Genomic DNA, 18,537 nt, shown 5'->3' with positions numbered 1-18,537 from the left:
CCCTAGGGACCGTTCAGTTTTTACCTGAAAAGGTAGGGAGGCTGGTGGGATTTAGGGGGAGGCATGCCAAAAAATATGGCTCAAAAGGGAGAGCCGGCTGCAAAATACAGTGGGGTGAGGGGGGGGGGGTGGGGGGTGGGTGGGCACTCAAAATATTACCTTATTGAAGCTTCCATGGAGGCAGCGTCAGCTTTTTGTCATGCTTTTGTCTATTTTCACTTGAATATAGGTATTGTAATGACAGCATCTATAATAGTGCAAAAGTTCTGCTAGAATACCTAAAATACCGTTCCTGGGGCTCTGAAACTGAAATTCAAAAATTGAAGTGAGCGCTATCTTTGCAATGGAAAGCCGAAGAATGCTAAAGTTAAATTAATCTAATTCAATTTGGCAAAATCAGGTATTAGTGTTTTACTACTATTATTATAATATGAATGTAAGTGGCATCAGTCATCGCATTATATTATATATTATATTATTATTTTTATTTCACCCAGCTCTATTATTTAAAAATTAGTAATTATCTACTTAACATCCATTTACTTACAATAAACTATGCAGTGAAGAATCAATAATTACTAGCTTAAATTCATGCTTATATTAAGTTATATCAAATCAACTTATACTTTGGACAGATCTATTTAAGTGCTGTTTCTGTACGGTATATTTGCTTATGGAGATGTGTCGCCTACAGAGAAGTCGCAATATTAATGTTCAGTCGTACGAAAAGAGCTTTGGCTTTGATTTTTCGTCTTACTTACTTAGTCGACCAATGCAACACCTACGTACTTTTGATGGTTGCTTATTCACGTTGAAGTCAACACAAGAATTCTGTGAAAATCTATTAAGACGCACGACAAAGACTTGAATTTTAGTTACCCTGACGCTCTGGGAAAACTGTTCGCTTCGAATTCTCGAAACAGATAATTTCCACGGACAAATATTCGATCTTATTATATGGAGAAGAGTGTTTTACTGGGAACTAAACCACTCGTAGATTCCACACGCCACTTCATCCGGGACCCAAGTGGCGTATTTTCCGTATGTCACCTTTGTGAGTGTCGTATCGTTCAATGACTTCACGATTCCCGCCTTTTGCTTTTGTTGAATTGGTTTCTCCTTATAATAAAAAGAACGTTACACGTTGGCTCGAAGATATGAATTTTATGTTCTCGTGGCAAGAACACGAACATAAAATTCATATCTTCTCGCCACCGTGTAATATCCTCTATATATTTTCGCGCCAAGTGGAGGCTTTCGTTTATACTCGGCCGTAAATTTTTCTCGATCCAACAGTACGCACACTCATTGGCTACTACGAGGTCAATACAGCTGTTTCACGCCAAGTGTCCGAGCGGGTTGCAAATCAAAATCTGACATCAGAGAGTGACAGTGCATTGTAATCCCCAAATGTTAACCAAGGGCCGCTGTTTTAATGATGGATCTAGCAAAGTCTTGCTTGAGCGTCCTGTACCCTTACATCCGATCAGAAAAACTTTATCGATCAAGCTCGTGGCGACCATTTTGAATTTTAAATACACGGTCAGCTGTTCGAAGAATTCTTGGTTCCGCGATAAAATTCAAAATGGCCGTCACAATTGGGTAGTTTATTTTTTATCATTTTGTAAACCGACGTGAGAGCTTCCTGTGGCGAGGGTCGCTTCTATCGAGATTTTGATTTATTCCCTATTTTTCAAGACTGACCTTTGGATTTTTTTTTACTTTACGATATGCAAGTCCTTCTTTCTTGACAACTTAATGAAATCCTTTAATTCACGCCCAATAACTAAACTTCTCTTTGACCGTTTTGAAACAAAGATAAGAGTGACAGAATTGATCATCTCGAGAAAACAATTTGACCCAAGACTCAAACTCTCTTAGGTAAAGTTATATAAAATATGTGATAAAAGTAAAGAGAACTTTGATTCTGACCTTTCGGTTTCATTCATCAATACTTGAATCAACAACTGATAGAACATTTAGGGAAGGCTGAAAATCTCCTACATGATCTACAATTGGAAGAAAGAACACTCGCTCCTTCCTTGAGAATTCAAGTTGGCTACACAATTGAATAGAAAACCGGTTTTGTTATACTCTTGTATGAAAATATAATTACAATCATTATTATTTCTCGGTGTCTTGCTTAAAAAATTCCTTAGCTAGTTCAGGATTATCTGCCATCCATTTTTCAGCAGTATTTTCCTTTAGCCAGTCACTGTCCTGAATCTGCCGGTGTAGAGTGCGAACTAAGTCTTCAAGATTTTCGTCTCCAGCTTTTTGTGCATTGCCAGCACCGACTTCAATCTGGGCAAGCTTCTCGCCTGTACGATCCGTTGTAGTCCCTCTTCCCTTCGGCTTGGCTGCAATATCGGCACGGACTTGTTTGACAGTTTCCTGAATTCTTTCTAGCCCTGAAAAAAAAAAAAAAAAAAAAAATGTAGAGTTCAATTCCGTGAAGATTGTGTACGAGTTTCAATCGCAAGTCGTGACGACATACCACAAAACGAGTCATGGCGTAAGCTTCGTGGCATAAAAATTGCAGTATACTTATATTCAGAGAGGAAGCCACGTCAGCTTTAATTTAGCAGCTGGTTTTCATGCCGGTTCTCTATCCTGGTCGAATACCCTCGGAGCAAGGCGAGAACCAATCACAAACTCAAGCCACATGGCACCGGGCTGGAATCGAGCCCGAGACACATTGGTGGGAGGCGAGCGAATTCTAATACGGTAACATTTACTAATACATTCCAGGTGTTTTAAGTTACTTTTTACTGTTTTCCTGTCCAATTTACAGTGATCCGTATACTTGTTTAGCTGTTTATTTCACTCAACCGTACTGCGCCCTCTAATTGGTTTTTTAAAAACTTACTGAACCAATCAAATAACAGTACAAAACCAATCGTGAGTTGCCCGCCCGCATTTTCCCGCGCTCTGCGCCGTTAACGTATATTCGAGTTCTCATTGGTCCATTGTGTCGCTTATGTTTTTTTACGATTGGCCAAAACAATCACTTTGGTTTTGTTTACAAAACTCAAGGGAAAACAACTCTACTAATGACTTAGCTTACCTATCTGAAGAACGTCTGTTTCCATGGCAAATATAATTCTAAACCAGCCAGGCTCTGGACAGCAAAAGTACGACCCAGGAAATATGAACACGCCATTAGCCATCATGCTTTCAAACAGCTGCATTTCTTCGTCAAACGTGCACGTTGGGACGAGCTAAAAGAAAGCAAAGGCAATATAATAGTAACTGATCATTGTGACACTCGTAATCAATCACAGGAAACATGCTGTTTTATTAACCAATCAGCATTACGAAAAACAGTTCTGTTTTCCCGCGCTTATCTGACACCGGTTACACGACATATTTTCCGGCGCTTGAGGTTGGTTGCGCGTTTTGGCTGCGACTTCTCGTCAGGTTTTTTCTTAAATTTGTCGAGATTCGCTAGCCAAGCTCATCAACTTTTTCTTGTTTTTCAACATTTATTAGAAGCTGCTCTATTACGATGGTTTGCAGGTGGGCACAGTCTCTGCCTCTGCGTCTATCCGGACCTGTCACGCTACGCTCGGTCATTCGGTTTAATTACATGACATTACACGAGTACATGCAGTGGATACAAGTAAAATAAGTCACCGTCTACCTCTCTGAAGTCAACCCAGATGAAAAGGCCACATTCCCCGGGAAGGACTGAAATACCGACTTCTTGAAGAGCATCACAGGCCATCTTGTGAGCGTTTCGAAGCCGCTTTTGATTGGCTGGAATAAAAGTATTGTCTAGCCACTCTGCAAGAAAAAGAAAAACACACGTTAATCTCTTCAGTCTTGTACCAAGCCGAAAGGACGTTTGAGAGCATCTTAAGTTAAATAATTGCAACTGACTGCATTGCCAGGCAAGCCTTTGGTGGAGTCCGCAGGGTAACAGACGGAGAGGGAGACTGGGTAACAGCGAGAGGGAGACTGGGTAACAGCTGGAGGAAGGATACAGAACGCACTATCAAGTCGAAGGGCTACTGCTGACACTGCTGGATGCAGATGGAACGCCTGGCGAGGGTCAGAGAAGATTGGAGGAGTTTTGTTGGTGGCCAATGCCCCGAAATGGAGAAGACAGGTTTCAGGCCAGATTCAGAGACATTCACTCCACCACATGTGATGGCAAAGATGGTAAAATCAGTTGTCTCTGTTTTCTGGGTCAGCGAGTGATACTTTTAACCGAGTGGTTGGTTTCCTTTCACTCAACGGTTTACAAAATCATGTTGTTCTATAGAAAGGAATAGCACTGACCTTTAGACTGTAGAACCTTCCCCTGGGTACTCGCTCACTAACTCCCGAACAAGAAGCAAAAAATAATGCGAAAACGGGAAAAAACTGACGCAAAGCAGGGGGCCATTTCTAGAGTCTTGCTCGACGTTACGGAAGACATGAGGTTGTCGTCTCGCAGCGTACTAACCTTTATCTTTGATGAGATTTCCCAAGAGAATCTAAAGGGAAAAATTGTATTCGAGAATTAGAGAGACAATTACTACTAAGGCTATCAGGTAGTTCAGAGCAAGGGCTTGGCGGGGCTCGTGTGAACTTAACAAAGGATTTACCCCAGACGAAGATCTCTAGAATTTTCTTTTTGATAATCCTTTCTCCTGGTTGTTTCATTTACATTTTCGGTATTTTTCCAGGGTTGGTTAGTCGGTCCCTTTGATGCACCATGATCCCAGCAGTCACGGATCATTGATCCTGAACAGGTCACCCCAAAAGGAATGTTCACCTACCTGAGCTGGTGTCGGCACGTCATGGAATCGTGAATACCCTGATGAGATGACATTGAACACATCTTTGTTCCACGTGTAAAGAACACCGCATCGAAAGCCAGAAACACCAAAATCCTACGACAAAGAACAACATGCAAGAAGGATGGGCATGCGAAAGGAGATACTATCACTTTACAGGTGTAGTAAGGGGAAGTTTTGTGATGTAGAGAGCAGATGATGAATATATAAGCGATTGCCTAGGAATCGTGAAGGACACAGTAAAGCGCTCGACGGTAAAAATACCAGAACATCAGGTACTTTCTTGTTCTGCAGGCAAACCTCGGCCTCCCCTCTCTTCTGCAGAGGTTCGAAACGTTCTTTATAAAAAGCCGCTGCGCGAGGCGAGTGCAGGCGCAAAGTCGAATATCCCTTCACGTAACCCTGCGCCAAAACGCACCAAATGTTTTCCGTCCACACTATGCCGGATTAGTGTGGACGGTAGGTCTAAACGTAGAAATTAAGCTGCGTTTTCAAATTTCTTCGAGTAGTGTGGACGAGACCTAAATTACAGAAAAATTACAAATTACTGTGAACCGTGCATTGACGTACCTTACTGAAACCCCAGATTACATGGATCATGTCCTTGTTTGGAATGCTAAATAAAAAGAAATGAAAGGAAATGTAATGTCATACAATGACATTTAGCATGCAAGACTCTGAAGGATTAGTAAAAAAGGAAATAATTCTACACTCCGGTAGCAAGTAAAAATTAAAGTGAAAGCAAAAATAGAACTTATCATTAAATGAGTAAATATGTAGATTTTCTGACCTTAGCTCGTTCTTTATTTGACCTCTTAGTTTTTAATTAAAGCTTTATAAAAGGCAAAGCAATCGTGACAAACAGCTATGGTCAAAAATGGTAAAAGTAAATTAAAAATTGATCTACTAGTAAAAGACAAAGTGCGCTTCTGAAAAGAGGGCATGTTAAATGATTCATTGCCAGATTACCTGCATGCCACAACGTACAATCCATTTACCAGTCTCGATCGCTATGTGGGGAACATTTTACCAGAAGGTACACATGAATACAGGCAGTGAAACAGACTTACTCTTTTAAGGCAAGCACATTGGTGACAGAAGAGCCCTCTTTGAAGACACATAACATGTAGATCTCATCCACGATCACATGCAAAGAATGCCTACAACAACAGGGAAACACAAAGGCAAATGAACGTACAACGGGGAAATCTTTGATCATGGGTACTTTCCATTCAACCAAAAATTTCGGAAATCTCAAAACGGTAGCGAAATTCATAACATTCTTAAAAGATGTTCTGGAAAATCCGAAAATTTCCAAATTTCTGAAATTTGAACCATTCAACTGAAAATTCCAGGACGAAACTCAAATGGAACAGAAATTCCTGGTGACAAATTTCCGAAAATTTGGGTATGCATGTGCTTTGTGAGGTTGTCGTATTTTCCCGAAATTTTGGAAAATGCTGTTCCATTCGTCACTGGAAATTTCAAATTTCAATCTGCAAACTAGATTTTTTGGTCCAATGGAAAGCACCCCAGAAGAGTAATTTTGTGAGATGGGTGTCACTTCACCATGCCCAAGAGTCTCGGTAATTAGGAGTAATTCAATTTTGTCCCACATCCGTTAACATATTACATTTTAATTTTTATCAACACGAGTACTACACAACACTTCACATCCCCTTCCCTGTTACATACTGATCAATAACTAGAAGTCCATAAATGAATTTTAAGAACAGATCTTGTTTTATCATTTGGGGAGCCCACCTACCTGACATGCATGTAAAAACACATTTTCGACTATTTCAATTTAGATCTTGATTTAGATCATGCACTTAGCCTCAGGAAACGTATAGTATAATTCTTACCTTGCAGCAAATTGCAGGCATCCTTGCAAGACATCTTCAGAATAGATGATTCCTAATGGGTTGTTAGGGTTACACAATAACAAACCACGGATTTTAACTCCCTGATGTGTTAAAAAATAAACAATTATCAATGAAGCATGCAGTGTGTAGAGTTTTCTTTCTTTTTCTGTGTTGTTGATCAAGACCATTACTGAAACCACTGTACATCTATTATTGAAACACCGTCTGAAGTGGTATGGTTTTGAACTACATGGAGGTGTCATGAATATAGGTCGCTTTTGGAACAAAATTTGCTATGGAACAATGCTTAAATGTTTGTTGAAAATGCACACTAATTATTCATTGATCAGACATGAGTAAAACAATAATAACAAATAAATTCATGGTGACAACAAACATTAACAAAGCATTCTACACCTGTTCTGTTGCCTTCTTTAAAGCAGATTCCAGCCTTGGGACAGACAGTTCGAATGGTTGTGTTTCCCCTGGACCAGGCTACGACAAAAATAACACACGTCTGAACTTAATTTCATTAGGTAAATTATTTTTGTCTGCGAGGAACAAACTAGGCAAGAAGAAATCCAAGTATAATGCTATTACCTTACTAGAGAGTTCCACTGGAAATGGCACCACTCGGCATCTGATTCGCAGGTCCACCAAAAATGATCCATAAAAAGGAGAGGGAACCAACAGACCCTCTGTAGCATCATTATGGCACAAACAAAATAAGAAACAAAATTATATCATCACTGAAGCAGTTGAATGAATACAGCTACACTAGGTGGAAAGGTTGTGATAAGAGTTGCAGAATCTGTGTGCTTAAATCTGAGGATGTAAAGAAAGGTCTGTTTAATATATGTGCTAAAACACACGATCCGTAAGAACTCCATGGCTATCTTCCGGCAATCCCAGAACTACTGTTTAAAGTATTCATTTAAAACTGCAGACTAGTCTTGTACATACCCCCTTCATCGGCAAGTGTATATGCCAAAGTATCAATTAAAGATGTACATCCATTGGACACAATCAGCTGAAAGTAGAAATTAGAGAAATGCTTTAATCTTCAAATTTAGCTCAAGCCTCCTTTGTAAAAAATAATAATAAAAAAAGAGAGCAACTAGCTCTCTGCTCAGGTTTGTGGAGAATTTTTACAAGTGCTCTAGTACCAGCTAAAAAAAAAGCTACACCTTGAATCTACCAAGCCATTACTTTTTTACTTTTTCTGTTGCTGGCACTAATTAAGTTTGCATAACAGGAAAAGACTAATTAAACTTGTACACTATTTCTATGCAAGTGAATATAGGAATGATCATATATTTAAACTGCAGAGAAAGACATGCATGATTCAGACATGACTGATCATTGCAGTTACACATGTACAACATTCAAAAGCAGTTGTAAAATTAAAGCCTGTTGGCAGTTGGCTTGATAGCTCAGTTGGTAGAGCACTGCACCAGCATCGCAGAGGTTGTGGGTTCGAATCTCGTTCAAGCCTGAATTCTTTTCAGCCTTTACTTTCACAACTGCTCTTAAAGTTGTGTGAATAACTATGATGATCAACCTGATTTCTGTGTCAAATCAGAGAGATGTTATCCTCTAATTTAGCTCAAGCCTCTTCAACAAAACAAGCAGCTCTAATTTAGCTCAAGCTCTTGCAAAAAAGAAAAGCAGAGAGCAAGTTGCTCTCTGGATGAAAACACTGGTGAATTACGTACATTTTCTGGAATCATAGGCTCTACTGGCTTCATATAGTAATTGAGAAAATCAGTAATTGTTTCCCTAAAACTAAAAAGGAAATAAAAAGAAAATATCATTACACAAAATGATTGACAATTATTACAAGTTTGATATTTGTAACAATAATTAAATAACCTTGACTGAATTAAGTTATTAGTAAACATAGTTTTTAAAAGTCATACAAGTTTATTATGTAAGGGTTAGCTGGTGACTCTGACAGCATTTTATGAGTTATTGGGTATCTGTACCTTAAATATTTAAATATTAACAAATATTTTAAATAATAATAATATTAATAATTATAAATTAATATGGTCCCAGACACTATTAATGGACCCTAATAATACCTATTTCTCAGACAGCTGCTTGCTTTTTTATTATATCTAAGAGACAAGATCTTCTTGAAAGTTCCAAAAATGCTAGTACTCTCTAATCAAGGATTCCAATTTTTCAAACTAGAACTGAATAAATACAGCAAGAAAAGCCTTCAAGTAAGAAGTCAGCTTCGAAAGCCCTCTTTTAGACAGTATATAGCATCTTTGATTCAACTTACATGTATCAGGAAACTGAGACAAATATAATGTTATTATTAAAATATTAAAATTAAAATGTGCCAGTAAAATTACTGGCACATTGGACTGGATTTTTACTAACAGACCCAAGCTATTTGTTCTATCACAGCTTCCAAAGGTCGGATCATCGGATCATTACACTATCTTAGCTAAACCAGTATCCGCCCCTCTCACTACCCAAACAACAGAGAAAATTGTTGTGCGTGAAAATTGTTGTGAGTTACTACCTTTACCCCAAGGAACTAAATTGGGTGTAAACACGGAGAGCTAAAAGTCGTGGCGGCCATCTTGGCACGTATACACGGTTTATCAATACTTGTAAACATGCAGGCCTGCACGACAAAGAGAGTAGAGGACTTTTTTACATTTAAATATTTTTTGTGACTCAATTGATAGTAACACTGTTATATTTGTAAATTACTGTACTTTAGATAATTTAAGATTGTAAAATGTACTCGTTAATTCAGTTGTTTTACTGCAAGAGAGTTTTAATAAACTACTTTATTACTTTATTATGACCAGTTATCTGCAATGTCCAATTTGTGTTGTTCTTAATTCAATATTTACCTGTCTAATCCCTCACAAGGAGCATATTGCGTGTGTTCTTGAAGTATGGCATGTGACTCTTTTTCTTCAAACTGTAAAAGACGGTCTCATTTTAGAGTATTACACCAGTAAGTACAATGTAGATGTGAGGATTATCATAACAGTGGAATGTAATTTTTAATCATTTTTTGGCTTTTTCAAATTAAAATTTCTTGATGCCCTCAATATATGCTCCATCACACAGGTGACTAGAAAGAATTTTTAAATGATCACCATTTGGGCAATTGTCTTGAGGGAAAAGAAATTCCCAGATCCAGAACTATTAACTATTTAACTATGTACAGAGAGCAGTACCTAAGAATCTGTTTATAGAAATCAGGGCTAAGCCAAATTTTATGGCATGGATATAAAATAAATTAACCCTTGATTATACAAAAATTCAACAAATAAAGATGATTTATTGCCAACCTGTTAATATTATGCACAATACATGCCATCACATCATGATATTATGTACAGCCATTTTTTATTTTATTCTGGACCAAACAAATGTTAAGTTAGTCATTTTCTTATTTAAAGAACCTCTCAATATACGGTCTGGCCATTCACGGCCTGATTGTTTTGGCATGACTGTGGCCAGATTAACAAGATTCTGCTAATAATATTGTTTTTCACAAATACTGAACCTTCTCTTTCAGCAAATCAAATGCTAATGTGTTTTCACTCGTTGCCATGTTGATAATCCCCTGAAAAGATAAAAAGAGCCATATTAATCACCAGTGATGTTTAAAAAACTACAAGCAATTGAAGGCAGTTAAATTCAAATATGGTCATTTTAAACTGATGGACCTTCAACATAAGATGCAAGATCTAAGCTTACTTAGACCAACACAGTTAACTGATGGAACCAAGTCTAGCTGTTCACCAGCAGGTGAAATTCCACCGGCACCAATCAACCAATTGCAGCGCTTAGGTGTCTGTCCCAGTGTTGCAATAATTAGAGAACAAATCAAGAAGGCCCATTAACTAACAACTTCCTCTAGATGGCCAAATTCTGAGAACTAACCGCTAGCAATTTATAGCTGGCGATTCACAAGAGAATACCGCCAGTGCGCTGACAGGACCCAGGTCTTACTGACAGCTCTGTAACTACATGTATGTCCTCATTACAGTGGTGCCCACTTTGAGAGTGTTGATTGTGGATAGAATAGTGCAGTGCATCAATGCAAACTCTACCAAATTATCTGAGAGTCTCCCGCATACAGAATGAATATCCCAGTCTCCTGGATGGTTCACCGAATCTCCTCGACAATAAGAAGGAAAGTGCATAACAGAAATTTTTCAGACATATTTTTGCTGATTTTTGGCAGACCGGTTTTGAATATTTGAAGCATTTTTGTGGTTGAATTTTTGAACAACATTTTTTTAGGGTCACGAAGGTAAAATTGGCAGTCTCCCGGGTTTTGATTGTTTTAGGTTGGCATCTCTGCAGTTGGCAGTGCTGTCAACTTAAAATTCAAAAATTAAAGGAGCTGACCATGGGTCATAGTAGTTTTGGCACTGAATGATCTAGCCTCTTTCAACTTGAACCTTTAACCATTTTAGGACATGTGCAAATGTAACCATGAGAGGCCATTTGCCTTTGCCATAGTTTCATTTTATTAACTGTCTAAAATAACAGTCATTGTAACCTCTTATCCCAGATCAGAACCATGACCTCCCCCTACCCTGCCTACCCTGCCTATCCTGCCTACCCTGCCTACCCCACCATACGGGTGCCCTCCACGTCCTAAGAGGCCATGAAATCAACGCCGGGAATCCAGGAATTAAATTAACGCCACCGGCCACGAAAATGTGAGAGAACACAGGCGCAACATTGTAATTGACCTAAATAAACACCTATATAAAGGCTATTAATATGATAATATCGTAGTTATCAATAAGAAGCCTTCTGGCTCCTACCTGTGGATTTTTTGTTTTGTGAAATGGATTTTCCTTATGTTTCCCTGAAAACGATGCCTCGTGATTGAAATATTGCGGCATGGATCTTGCGCGGACTGATATAAAAGACATTTTTCTAAATATTGAAATATAAATCTTATCACATTCAAACCGGTTTATGAGTAAGCTTTCCGCCTCAGGGAGTGCATTTCATTCGTCCATTTTCTTTCAAGAGGATTTTCAAGATCACTCGCTCACTCTGACCAGCGGTAGCATGGATGCTTTCTTAGTTACTTCATATATGATATATGTTTAGTCTCCTTCGCAGCAAATCACACAACGCTTACGAAACGTTACGAAGGAGACTACATGTGCATTTTTACGACTGAAGTGATTTTGAGCCAGATTATTCGAAGAGAGACGGCTGTTATATCCAGTTGGGGCCGGGCAGGGTAAGAGTGTAGGACCGACTAGCCCGCCCACCCGTTCCGCACGTTGTAACCCAGTAACTACTGGAATTGTTATGACGTTGTAACCAGTAAATTAATGCATTGTAATCAAGCTAAACACTATGACAATTCTTTAACTTAAAAAAACAATTGCTGGGATAGAAAACACTTGCACGGGTGACAAAACGCTTACACAGATCGAAAACAATTCTACTAATACAAACACTTTCACAAAGCACTATACATTTCCACAAATACGAAACACCGCTACAAATCAGAAAAAAAAACTCGCACAACTTGAATAACGTATCGAACAGTTAACACGTGCAGAGTGCCTCTTGGCTTGGCTACTAAGGCTCTAAGGCCGGGATACTAAGGTCAGTTCGCACTTCGCGGGTCGAGCAAACTTCGAACTTCAACTGGAAGGTGAGTACGTGTTCTATCGTATATTTTAATGCTGTTATTCAGTCTAATTTGCTAGTATTGCTCCCTTTCTAAGGTCTACATACATACAGTATCTGTATAGTATCCGTATCTGTACAGTTTAAATCATCACTCAACATTATCCTTGCGAAAATGCTCTAAACGGCCACAATGGTTGACAGGGAGCAATATGTAATAAACGACGGACGAAGGCTAAAACTGCGAAGGCATTTTATTAAACCAGATACGATCAGATAATCGTGGTTCTCCCACTCCTGGGCTACCGCGCCTAGCTTGGTAACCATCACTTGGCACTAGGTACCAGACCTACACTATCCCCTTCTTGAAAAGGACCATGTCCCCAAACAAAATGTCAGCAAAAAACTACATTGAAATTTAAGGACCTTCCGACAGGTCCTAAACTCGATGACAAACTAAAAGTCTAAATGATAGTCCTGCACCTAGGCGGGTGCGCGCCTTTCTCTTTGTGACCTTCGGGGTCCGGGGTCCTCAGAGGGGGCTCCGACATCAGCATTCATCGGGAAAACGTCATCTTCCAGGATGTTTACTCCAGGACCATTGGCAACCTTTGTCGTAGAAGGAAGCGAGACTCCAATAGGTACTGGATCACCCACAATCCAGCTTTCATCCCTGTCACAAGTCCCGTTGAAGGGTTTCAGCTGGTTGAAATGTACTTCCCTCTTCTTGACCCTGGAGTAGCTTCCAGCAGCCCCACAGTACTTGATCCTGTAAACTACGTCATTCAACCGCTTGATAACTTTCCAAGGGCCCGTCCATGGTCTATTCAGTTTCATACACCTGCCCCTATGTGTTTGCTTGTCCAACCACAGGACACGGTCTCCCACTTGGTAAGCTTTAGCTCTTGCCCAGCGGTCGTAGTAAGCCTTCTGAGAGCGCTGCGAAACTTTCAGAGTTTCCCTAGCAGACTGGAAAGCTTGCGTCAGCCTTGACTTGAGCTGGGAAGCATAATCAGAATGATGCTGTGGAGGAGGCAGGGAGGAGTCCGGCTGATGCAAGTCACTTGGCAAGCTCCCTACCAAATTCCAAGAAACTGGGAGTAAAACCAGTACTACTGTGAACAGAAGTGTTGTAAGCCAGACATGTAGACGGGATGTGCAAATCCCAGTTCCTTTGGTCCTCCTTAACTATCTTTGCCAGCATACTATTCACTGTACGAATGCCTTGCTCCGACGCTCCATCTGACTGAGGGTGAAACGGCGTCGTTTGCGTGTTCCAGATCTCAAAGAAAGAGCATATCTCCTGGATCATTTCAGCTGTCACATTCTTTCCCTGATCATGGTGTATTTGTTCTGGAGCTCCATGCCGAGGAATCCAACAGTCAAATACTTTCTTAGCAATGGTCTCAGACTTCTGGTCTCTAAGTGGGTACAATTCAAGCCACTTGGTGAAATGATCAACCATGACTAAACAGTACCGGTATCCTTGAGAGCTCAGTGGGTATTCCACAGTATCCATTGTCACCTGTTCTCCTGGACGGCGAGTGACGATCGGATGCAGTGGAGCTCTTCTTGAAGGAACCGGGTTTTTCCTCTTCTGGCAAGGCAAACAGTTCCGGCACCATTCCTCTATATCCAGTGACATGGACGGCCAGAAAAACCTCTCTTTGACCCTAGCAGAAGTCTTGGCTGTTCCGAAATGACCCAGCTCGTCGTGCATCATTTGAAGGGCCCTTGATGGAAGATTTCGCGAGATAACTATTTGCTCTGAGCCAGAATCGTCACTGCAACTATGCCTGAGAATGCCATCCTTCCCCACACTCAGTTTAGGCAACTCCTTATAAAAGAACTTGATTTTGGAAAGAGTCGGGCAACTGTCCTGTTGCTTTCTGACAAAGTCGAGGGACCATGCTTCCTGTGCGTCAGCCTTTACTCCTTGGACTCTACTTAAGGCATCTGCAACTGTATTCTTACTTCCTGCAATGTGGTGAACTCTGCATTGGAATTCCCTAAACTTGTCAACCCATCTCCACAACCGTTCACTGTGTTCCTTGGTTCGGGTGAGAAGCCACTTTAAAGACTCGTGGACAGCGAACAAGTCAAACTCACGTCCAAGCAAATATGGTCGATAGGCTTTCAGGGCCTCAATTACTGCAAGGCATTCCTTTTCCGTAGTTGAATAATTGCATTCGGCCTTGTTAAGTTTCCGCTCTCCAAAAGCCACCGGTCTTCTACCCCCACTGACGTCAGACTGCTCTAGGACAAAACCAACTGCTTTGTCAGATGCATCACAAGAAACCATGAAACGCCCCTGTCTATCTGGAAGTTTCAAAGTCAGTGAAGCACACAGAATTTCCTTAAGCTGTTTGAAAGCACTTTCACATTGAGATGTCCGTACAAATTCCAGTTTGTTCAGGAGTTCATGAAGTGGAACTGCAATGCGTGCGAAACCTTTCACAAACCGTCTCCAAAATGTACAAACACCCAGGAACCGGCGAAGTTCTGCGTCATCTTGAGGGGTCTTCCAGTCTCGGATTATATCCAACTTCTCTGGTTGTGGCCGAATACCATCTTTGTCAATACCATGACAAAGGAACTTGACAGACCTTGTGGCAAACTGGCACTTCTTTCCAGATAACTTAAACCCAAATTTCCTGATAGTTTGCAATAACCTCTCAACACCTGCAATAACCTCTCCAACACTTGAAGCATGTCCTCAATTACTGCCTGGAACGTTCCTGGTGCTCCTGCGAGACCGAACGGTAAGCGACAATACTGAAACAATCCAAAGGGTGAAACAAAACCAGTCTTGTACCTGTCCTCAGGAGCCAGCTCAATCTGATGGTAGCCAGAGACAATGTCAATTGTAGTGGAAAACTTGGCATCGGCTAGCCGCTCCAATGTTTCAGTCATGTTGGGAAGAGGATAACTGGCTACCCTTGTAGCTTCATTTAATCTCCTGTAATCGACATATATTCTCAGATTCCCCGAAGGTTTCCTCACAATGACCAGGGGACTAGCCCATTCTGAGGTGGATTTCTCAATAATCCCATCTTCCAACATAGCTTTCAAATCTGACTTGACTCCTTCTTGGTACGCAAAAGGGACTCTACGAAGCTGCTGTTTAACTGGAGTAGCACCTGCTTTCAGGTGCTACAGGGGATCTGATGCTGCACCCCTTCGGAATATTTCCCAATGTCACGTTTATCCTTTGAAAAAACATCAGCATAACACAGCAGTAAATTTTCGAGTTGTTCTTTCTGAACACCATTAAGGTCGCTGTCTGTTTTGACATACCACACAGTTGGGCAATCAGTTCCCGAAGCACGGTTCAAAGGTTCTGAACAGTCATCAATGTCAGAAAGAATCCCAACTTTCTGGTTCTTGAACAGCATCACACTCTTATCAGACAAATTAACAGCTTTCACCCAAAGCCCTCCATTCTTGTCACCATCGACAACAGTTTTCGACAACAACACCCCACCAGGGGCTCTTGTGGACTCGAACAGCCCAGTTCTGCTGTCTCCATCCTTAGTCCGCATAGGAATCAGGACCTGATGTCTTGCAGGCAATTCTACTGTGCACCTGGCCACTACGGGAGAATAGTTCTCAACCAAAACATTACTGCATTTGCGATGATCAACTAGGGGTATTTTCCAATCATCTAACCACAGGGCACCACCTCGAATCCCCCAAGAACTCCTGTGATGACTCTCAATGAAATCTGCTCCTAGCACAGAGTCCCTGAGGTTATCGACTACGAGAAATTTCCACTGCGTTTGAACACCCCCCAGCTCCAAGAGTACTTCTGCTTCCCCACGATCTGTAATGGGCTGATGTGTAATTGAAACAGGAGAGACTTGTGAATCCTTGACTGCCAACCCGGGAGTACTTGAAGATATCAGGCTCACCTCAGCACCAGTATCAACTAGGAATACTGACTTCTCTCCATTCACAATCCCCTCAGCATAATAACTCTTCCTACCTGCAGCCTTAACTTTGTGTACAGTGTTAACAGTAGGAGAACGGTATAGGTAGTTGGCCCCTTTACTTGCATTTAGGGCTGGAGACGGGATCCTCGGCCAGCCCCGCTCTCGTTTAAAGTTGGACAGCTACGGGTCCAGTGACCACGGCCATTGCAGGCTCCGCAGAGATCAGTAGGCTTTGGTCCAGGCCTCTGCCTACCGGTCCGTTTACCTCCTCCCGGTACCGCTGCGGACATAGGGCCTTGGGAGCTCCTGCTCTAGCTTCTGTTCCACTGCCCTACTAACAATTTCCTCAAAGTCACTGAGCTGGTTGTTAGCACTTGAAGGATTGTCAACTCCACTTGTTTCACTCACAGAAGCCACCTTTGGCACTCCACCACTCTCCTCCTCCAGTGTGGCAATCCTTTTGACAACGGTTTCAACTGGAGTACGCAGAAGATCGTCTTGCCTGATCAATATTTCCCTTTGTTCCTTCTTGAGACCGTTAACAAATTGACATAACACATCCTCAGCCTTCCTTGCCTCATAATACTGAAGAGCGCCGATTTGTTCGTTGTGTTTCCTTTTCTGTACTGCAGATCGGCTTTCTGGTAGTTCATCGACTGTAGGGGGCGCATAGGCTCTTTGGTAGGCCATTTGCAGATCAGCCAGGTACGAATGAAGTGGTTCACCGTCTTTACGGATCCTGGAATTAAAATCTCTCTTGTATTTCAACAAGGCCAGTCCTCCCTCGTATCTCTGCTTCAAAGCCTTGAACAATTCGCAAAAACTCTTCTTCACACTCCCCAACTGTTGGTGATAAAAAGCTTTTGCATCGTCTTTCAAATACACAGCCAAGTACTGGCCTGCTTTCTCGTCCGTCCACTCGTTAACTGTCACGTAGATCTCGAAGTCCCGTAGAAGTTCACGCACATCTTCTTGCCCTGAAAATTTCGCTTCAGGCAGAACTACTCGGTGCGTTCCCATATCGCTGCGACCAGTGTAATAAACGACGGACGAAGGCTAAAACTGCGAAGGCATTTTATTAAAGTAGATGCGATCGGATAATCGTGGCTCTCCCACTCCTGGGCTACCGCGCCTAGCTTGGTAACCATCACTTGGCACTAGGTACCAGACCTACAAATTCTAGCAAATTAGACTGAATAACAGCATTAAAATATACGATAGAACACGTACTCACCTTCCAGTTGAAGTTCGAAGTTTGCTCGACCCGCGAAGTGCGAACTGACCTTAGTATCCCGGCCTTAGGGCCTTAGTAGCCAAGGCAAGAGGCACTCTGCACGTGTGAACTGTTCGATAAGTTACTCAGGTTGTGCAAGTGTTTTGTGATTTGTGGGGGTGTTTCGTATTTGTGGAAATGTATAGTGATTTGTGAAAGTGTTTGTATTAGTAGAATTGTTTTCGATCTGTGCAAGTGTTTTGTGATTCGTGGAAGTGTTTTGCGATTTGTGGAAGTGTATTGTGATTTGTGGAAGTGTTTTGTGATTTGTGGAAGTGTATTGTGATTTGTGGAAGTGTTTTGCCCCTATGGAAGTGTTTTGTCCTTATGAGCCACCGTAGAGGGGTGATTGAGGAAGAAAAAAGCCGCGCTATTCGGCTCAATCGCTCAAATAATTATTTACTTGCGAGTTCGAATTCATCAACCCTCTAATCTCAGACGCTTAAACTGCAATTACCAGACCCTTTTGTTTTATTTCTAGTCAAACAATTTGGTTTAGGTCATTTTGAAGGTAAGTATCGTGCGGTTTAAAGGTATTTAACGTTTGTTCTTTTAGTTATGTACGGCGTCGTTCCATAAGAAAGTAAGTGAGTAAGAAACCTTTATTTAAACACGATAAGTAATTAAGCTTGCAGCTTCCATCATCTATCATCTGTTTTTAACCTCCCAAGCAAGTACAAGCAATCCATCACAATATTTCTAATCCAGCAATCGTGCATCTCTTTTAAATTTTAAAACGAGCGCCATTTATTTATGGGTTTCAAGTACCAGTATAAGCCATTCATTATAGCCATTCACAACAGGTTAAGTCGTGTGTCACGACAATCATCTCAGGTACAATCCAATGATAATTGATCATTAATTTGCAAGCGACCACTGAATATAAACATTCCAATCAAAATATAATATGCAGGTTATATTTAGCGCGCATATATGTATAGTCACTACTCACTTATTCAACTCATTTCAATCCAGTAACTTGTGGGTTACAATCTATTCATTACGATCCAATAACTTGTGGGTTGTAATCATCTCTA

The 18,537-nt window shown here is 41.0% G+C and overlaps 1 protein-coding gene, 1 long non-coding RNA gene, 1 other non-coding gene and 1 pseudogene across 3 annotated transcripts; 2 read left to right on the top strand and 2 right to left on the bottom strand.

The window, feature by feature from the left end:
• Positions 1-1,920: 1,920 nt before the first annotated feature.
• LOC110067757 (putative inactive 1-aminocyclopropane-1-carboxylate synthase-like protein 2) lies at positions 1,921-11,728 on the bottom strand. Its single transcript, XM_089289396.1, has 15 exons — positions 11,467-11,728; positions 10,191-10,250; positions 9,526-9,596; positions 8,365-8,434; positions 7,613-7,679; positions 7,250-7,347; positions 7,067-7,144; positions 6,650-6,750; positions 5,855-5,944; positions 5,355-5,400; positions 4,767-4,880; positions 4,451-4,481; positions 3,644-3,786; positions 3,068-3,221; positions 1,921-2,411 (listed from the first exon to the last, which is right to left on the bottom strand). The coding sequence occupies exons 1-15, from the start codon at positions 11,575-11,577 to the stop codon at positions 2,125-2,127; spliced, it is 1,521 nt and encodes a 506-aa protein (XP_089145522.1). The 5' UTR covers positions 11,578-11,728; the 3' UTR covers positions 1,921-2,124.
• LOC149111631 (uncharacterized) lies at positions 3,782-8,316 on the top strand. Its single transcript, XR_016207150.1, has 2 exons — positions 3,782-4,164; positions 4,674-8,316. It is a non-coding gene; the product is annotated as an uncharacterized LOC149111631 (long non-coding RNA).
• On the top strand, positions 8,072-8,144 carry Trnaa-agc (transfer RNA alanine (anticodon AGC)). The gene has a single exon. It is a non-coding gene; the product is annotated as a tRNA-Ala (tRNA).
• Positions 11,729-15,842: 4,114 nt separating the features above from the next.
• On the bottom strand, positions 15,843-17,375 carry LOC149111630 (uncharacterized; annotated as a pseudogene).
• Positions 17,376-18,537: the final 1,162 nt, after the last annotated feature.

This window comes from Orbicella faveolata, unplaced genomic scaffold, assembly GCF_042242905.1.
Source record: "Orbicella faveolata isolate gen_17 unplaced genomic scaffold, um_ofav_v1 contig_2, whole genome shotgun sequence".
NCBI lineage: Eukaryota > Metazoa > Cnidaria > Anthozoa > Scleractinia > Merulinidae > Orbicella > Orbicella faveolata.
The sequence above is the reverse complement of the archived record's forward strand: the minus strand, read 5'-3'. Positions and strand labels throughout refer to the sequence as shown.